This window comes from Chrysemys picta, unplaced genomic scaffold, assembly GCF_011386835.1.
Source record: "Chrysemys picta bellii isolate R12L10 unplaced genomic scaffold, ASM1138683v2 scaf2472, whole genome shotgun sequence".
Lineage (NCBI taxonomy): Eukaryota > Metazoa > Chordata > Testudines > Emydidae > Chrysemys > Chrysemys picta.
The window spans coordinates 2511-8515 of record NW_027055175.1 but is presented as its reverse complement, the minus strand read 5'-3'; the positions used below and the strand labels follow the sequence as shown (position 1 = coordinate 8515).

The 6005-nt window shown below is 69.4% G+C and overlaps 1 protein-coding gene across 1 annotated transcript; it reads right to left on the bottom strand.

Annotated features, from left to right (window-relative positions):
* Nucleotides 1-1690: 1690 nt before the first annotated feature.
* On the bottom strand, nucleotides 1691-5696 carry LOC101935191 (neurofilament light polypeptide-like). Its single transcript, XM_005278428.4, has 3 exons — nucleotides 4581-5696; nucleotides 3446-3570; nucleotides 1691-2839 (listed from the first exon to the last, which is right to left on the bottom strand). Exons 1-3 carry the CDS (start codon nucleotides 5571-5573, stop codon nucleotides 2788-2790), a joined length of 1170 nt encoding a protein of 389 aa, XP_005278485.1. The 5' UTR covers nucleotides 5574-5696; the 3' UTR covers nucleotides 1691-2787.
* Nucleotides 5697-6005: the final 309 nt, after the last annotated feature.

The window sequence follows — 6005 nt, the reverse complement described above, 5'->3', positions numbered from 1 at the left end:
AAGTCACTCCTGTGTGGTATATCCCGGCGGGAGCAGGTCACACACACACACACACACCCGTAGTATATCCCGGCGGGAGCAGGTCACACCCCTCCCCCCCCCGTGGTATATCCCGGCGGGGGCAGGTCACACCCCTCCCCCCCCCATGGTATAGCCCGGCGGGGGCAGGTCACACCCCTCCCCCCCCGTGGTATATCCTGGCGGGGGAGGTCACACCCCATATTGCCCCCTTCCCCCCCAGGTGGCAGCATTCAGCACGGCTGCATAGCAGGTGGTGTACGGCTCCCCCGCCCGCTCACCATGCTCTTCCCGCCCAGGCAGCCTGGCAGCGTCCACCCCAGGGGCCACCTGGCTGCCGTGTCATCTCCTGCGCCCACCAGCGCCTCGTCCTCTCCCAGCACAAGCGCTTCTGGGCGCTGGTGGGTGAGCCGGGGCCCTGCACTACACCAGCCTGCTTCCCACCAGCCCTGGCACAGCGGTGCCACGGGAGCGCCTCCATGCTCAGCATCACCTGGAGGTGAGGGGGATGCCCGGCTCGCCCCAGCCTGGGGTGCCACAGCAGGGCCCTGCCCAGGCCTGGGTGGGGGCACCATGGCATGTGCTGCAGACTGAGGTGAGAGCTCGGGGGGCACGAGGGAGTGTGCAGCTTCCACAGGGCATGGACCCGCCTCATCTGGGGGGCTCTATCCCCAGCCAGAGGGAGGGGCTGGCCATGAAGGGACCCCTGGAGCCGGTGGGAGGGGGTGGCCTTGTAGCACTGAACTAGCCGCAGCCTGGGGCAAGAGCGCTTCCCTCTAGCCCGTCTCTGGGGCTGGGCCCTACCCTTGGCCCCATGGCCCTGGCCGGGCAGCTGCAGGCACCAGGGGGAGAGAAGTCACTGACAGCAGACAGGCCAGAACACACCCTCTGCAGGAGTCTCATGGGGGCACTGCAGGGAGCGGGGCAGGAGCCCTGGCTGTGGGGGGGGATCTCCCAGCTACCCCAGTCCCGGCCTCTCCCAGCAGGGGGTGCTGTGGGGGGGGAGAGGGGCAGGAGCCCTGGCTGGCGGGGGGATCTCCCAGCTACCACAGTCCCGGCCTCTCCCAGCAGGGGGCGCTGGGGGGGGATCTCCCAGCTACCCCAGTCCCGGCCTCTCCCAGCAGGGGGCGCTGTGGGGGGGAAGGGAGAGGGGCAGGAGCCCTGGCTGTGGGGGGATCTCCCAGCTACCCCAGTCCCGGCCTCTCCCAGCAGGGGGCGCTGGGGGGGGGAGAGAGGCAGGAGCCCTGGCTGTGGGGGTAGTTCCCAGCTGCCCTAGTCCGGGCCTCTCTCAGCAGGGGGTGCTGGGGGGGGGGGGGGGAGAGGGGCAGGAGCCCTGGCTGTGGGGGGAGTTCCCAGCTGCCCTAGTCCCGGCCTCTCCCAGCAGGGGGTGCTGTGGGGGGGGGGGAGGCAGGAGCCCTGGCTGTGGGGGATCTCCCAGCTACCCTAGTCCCGGCCTCTCCCAGCAGGGGGCGCTGTGGGGGGAATCTCCCAGCTACCCCAGTCCCGGCCTCTCCCAGCAGGGGGCGCTGTGGGGGGAATCTCCCAGCTACCCCAGTCCCGGCCTCTCCCAGCAGGGGACGCTGTGGGGATCGTGACCCTGAGCTGCTGCATTACAGGGCTGTGCTCATCCCCCCCGGTTCTCACCAGCCCCCAGCGACAGAGTCTCTGGCTCAGGTTAATGCCATGGGGCTTTTATTGAGGTGCTTCCATTGCTGGCCCAGGCAGCGTGGCAGTGCCAGGCCGGTCCTGGCGCTGCTCTGAAAGGGTGGCTGGTGCAATGATTGGGAGAGGTGACGGGTCTGTGCCTGCCCCACACTGACTGATGCAGGAGAGCTGCCTGCAGGGGGCGCTGTGCTGATTAGCCCCACACCCCCTCCAGCTGCATGGGGGCTCCCCGGGGGATGTTCCAGGGACAGCTGGACTGGGCACTGTGGTGGCGGTGAGTGCCCCCTGCAGGAGAGGCTGGGCTGGCTCCTGGCTCTGTGGGATCCCCCATCTGTGCGGGGGACATCCAGTGGTGGGAGGCAGCTCCGGGGTGTCGCAGCAGGGCCAGGAGAATGGGGTACAGCTCCCCCTGCCTGCCCACTGCTGTCCCCCCCTGCACTGTTTGCCCCCTGACAGCAGGGGGTGCATGCTGGTCAGCCCTGCCCCCCATTGGGGGGTGCAGCCTGGGTCAGCCCAGGGCCTGGGGGCAGTGCTGCCTGTGCCCCGCTGCGGTTCTCCCTCGGCATGGCCGGGGTGGGCAGCTCCGAGGGGGGACGTCACTTGTGGTTTCGCCCTCCGGGTTCCGGAGAGGGCACATGCCGCTTGTGGTTCAACTCCCGGTGCCCGGGGGCCGTCACGTGGGTAGGGGGCAGCTCCACCTCAGGCTGCAGCGAGAGGGCCTGAGCGCCGGGGAGCCCTGCTGGGGCCCAGAGGTACCCGGGGCAGGCGCTGGGCTCCTGAGGATACACCCAGGAAGCCTTGTCCAGCGAGGCCTGGCCGTGCTCAGCACAGCGCTAGGACACTCCTGGCCTCTCCCTGCAATGGTGACGTGGGGTCTGGAGTCTGCCCCGAGATGGGGCAAGGAGACCAAGGGGCTGCAGCCAATGAGACGGGGGCTCTCACACGCACCTGACTGCTGGGGAACAGCCCTGCAGCTGCCCGACTCCCTCAGCACTGGGGGCGACAGGTGAGTGACTGGAGAGGTGTGAAGGGGACAGGGCAGCAGGGGGGTGCAGGGAATGGGGGGTGACTGGGGGCTGCTCTCCTGCTGCAGGCCCCCGCTGATCACAGGGGGGATGAGTAGCTCAGCCGGATCTCTTCCCCCTCCAGCAGCTTCCTGTAAGACACCCAAAGGGGATAGCGCAGGTCAGCCCCCCAGCCCACACAGGGGTCCCCTGCCAGGCCCGAGCGCAGGGAGCGGCACCACAGCCGCCTGACGGGCCGAGCTCCGAGCCCTGCCCCAGCATGATAAACAACGGGGGGAATCTCCGGCCCAACCAGGCGGAGCAGCTCCAGGTCCATCCAGCAGGGGGCAGGCATCCCCCTGTGACCCAGGGAGCGACCTGGGCACCGAGTGATTCTGGGGGGCTGGCGCGGGGGCCCTGTCCATAGCAGGGAGATCTGTGGGGCAGAGCTCGCTGCCCTCGCGTTGGGGCGACATGGGGCTGGCGTGTCCTGCAGCAAGTTAGCCCGAGGGCAGCCAGAAGCATGTAATCCTTGGCTCCTCCCCCCCTCAGAGTGGGGGCCGGGATCCTTCTCCCCACAGCACCAGCAGGGGAGGAAACTGAGGCGAGAAGGGGATGCAGTGCAGGGCTGGGAACCAAACCCAGGAGTCCTGACACAGCCCACCCTGCAGCCCGCCTCCTGGGGACAGCCGCTTCCTTCTGAAGCCTGGGGGAGTAGGGGCCCAGCTGGGGGCCAGGCAGGGCTGGGGGGCCAGTACCTGTAGGCGGCGATCTCGATGTCCAGCGCCATCTTGACATTGAGCAGGTCCTGGTACTCACGCAGGTACCGCGCCATCTCCTGCTTGGCCTCCCTGATCTCCTGCTCCAGGTCGGCCACGCGCTCCTGGCAGGGAGAGAGGCCTGGCCGGTCAGTGCCGCCTGGGCCCTGCTGTCGCTCTCAGCCCTGAGCCTGCCACGTCTGAGCCCGGGGGGTCACAACCCGGCCCCAAGCCCCACTGCCAGCCAGGTCTCAGTGCCTTCGCCCCCTGCACCATCGCTCCCCCGTCCAGCCAGTGTCTGGCCAGGGTACCCCAGCCCCCCACTGGGCAGAGCTCCCAGCCTCCAGGCCCTACGGCCAGAGGCGCTAGGGGTGGGAAAGGCTCCAGGGCTGGGGGCAGAGCTTCCCCAGGCTCTGAATGCCCCCACCCTGGGGCTCCCCACCCTGCCCAGGGAGCTGGCTCCAGACAGACCCATTGCCCTGCCAATGCCTCCCATGACCCCCGGCCCATCTGGCCGCCATTGGGGCCCGGCCCAGTCACCTCCATGGCATTCATGCCCTCAGGGCGTCTGAGCCGACGCAGCACTTCTGTTGGCTCCTGGCGGCTCCGAGCCGAGCGCAGGGGCCATGGGGGCATGATCCCTCTGAGCTGGGGAGCGGGACCGTCCCGCCTGGCCAGGGCCCCCTGCACTGGCTGCAGCAGGGTCCCTGCTCATTGAGAGAGAAACTCCAGAGTGTGCTCCCCTCCCTTCCCCCACTCCTTGCTGCCCCCAGGATGCAGTTTGCTCCCAGTGCCCCTCAAACGGCCCGGCCGCTGTCCCCAATCCCCCTGGCCCAGAGCTGCCCTCTCCCAAGGATCGAGGGCACTTCCCAAGCTCCCTCCTTGTGCCTGGTGCCAGCCGCTCCCCAGCGCAGGCAGTGATGCAGAGCCCTGCCCGGGCTGTTTGCACCCTACTGCTGCTTGTGGGGAGGGCGTCGGACCCTGGCAAGGGGACTGGGCAGACCTGGGCCCAGCTTTCTGTCCATGCCACGGGGGGCTAAATGAAGCGGAGAACCCAGGAGTCCTGGCTCCAGGCCCGTGCGCCTGCCCTCCACAGGCGAGGGAGCCTGGCTTGCCCTGCAGGCCCTGGCCTCACCTGGTACGTGGCCACCTCGCTGCTCTGCCTGTCCTCCACGCTCTCCAGCTGCTTGTTGAGCGAGTCGATGATGCTGCGCAGGGCCTCGACCTCGGCCGAGCGGGACTGCAGCAGGCGCCGGTACTCGGCCGTCTCCTCCCGCATGGACCTCACCGCCTCGTTGTTCTTGCTGGCTAGCTCGGCCACCGAGGCGAACCTGGTGCGGTACCAGTCTTCGGCCGCCTGCATGTTCCTGCCGGCCAGCGTCTCGTACTGCGCCCGGATCTCCCGCAGCGCTGCCGCCAGATCGGGCTTAGCTCCCGCCAGGCTCACGTCCACCGGCAGACTGGCCGCCTCCACCTGGGCCGACAGCTCGGCACTCTCCTGCCCGAAGACCTTGTGGAGCAGGGAGATCTCCCCCAGCAGGGAGCCGATGCTGCCCTCCACGTCGCTGTTAGCCAGCGCGGCCTGGCCGGCCTCCTCCCGCACCTTCCGCAGCGTCTCCTCGGCCTGCAGCCGCAGCCGCGCCTCCTCCTCATAGCGCTCCTTCAGCTGGCTGCAGGAGTCGCGCAGCTGGTCCCGGCTGGCCTCCATGCGCATCTTCTCGCCCGCCTCCGTCTCCAGCAGGCCGCGCAGGCCGCGCAGCTCCTGCCGGTACAGCAGGTGCAGGCGCGAGGGGTCCTGCTGCTTCTGCCGCAGCGCCTCCAGCTCCACCAGCAGCACCTTGTTGTGCTGCTCCAGCCGGCGCACCTTCTCCACGTAGGTGGCGAAGCGGTCGTTGAGGTCGACCAGCTGCTCCTTCTCCTGGGCCCGCAGCCCCAGCAGCTCCGCGTTCAGGCTACTCACCTGGGACAGGTCCAACTTCTCCAGGGAGGCGACGCACCCCGAGCGCTTGGCAGGGGCCAGCGCCGGCCGGTGCAGGGCGTACAGGGAGGAGGAGACGGTGGACTTGGTGGAGCGGACGCTCCGGTACTCCTGCCACGGCTTGCGGAAGCCATAGGGGTCATAGCTCATCTTGGCCAAGGGGGCCTGGCTGCCAGGGCAGCTGCAGGCGGGGGGGGCGGGGGAGCGGGGGGAGGCAGAGCCAGCAGTTGCAGCGAGGGGGGGAGCAGAGGCTGCAGCGGGGGCTGGGGGTGGGGGGCACAGCCAGCAGCTGCAGCGGGGGCTGGGGGGGGAGGGGACACAGCCAGCAGCTCCAGCACCAGCCACGGCTCTGCACCAATGCCAGAATGCTGCAGTGCCCTTGCCTTTATATAGCCCCCCCCCCGCCCCGCTCCAGCGCGCCGGGCCAATCAGAGCGCGCTGCGGGCGAGCAGCAGGAGCAGTTCGCTGGTTCTCGGAGCCCAGGAGCTGGGAAGAGAAGAGGGAGGGCGCAGCCAGCAGCAAAGGGGCTGCACGCCGGGGCTCGCCCGCCCCACTCTGGTGCCCCCTGTCACGGAGTCCCCG

Excerpts from the sequence above, each read along its gene's own strand:
- LOC101935191 (XM_005278428.4), bottom strand. The coding sequence starts at position 5,573 with ATGAGCTATGACCCCTATGGCTTCCGCAAGCCGTGGCAGGAGTACCGG. Across the intron at positions 3,571-4,580 it reads GCGAGGTGGCCACGTACCAG|GAGCGCGTGGCCGACCTGGA; the intron begins GTGAGGCCAGGG and ends TCTCCCTGCCAG. Across the intron at positions 2,840-3,445 it reads ATCGAGATCGCCGCCTACAG|GAAGCTGCTGGAGGGGGAAG; the intron begins GTACTGGCCCCC and ends GGTGTCTTACAG.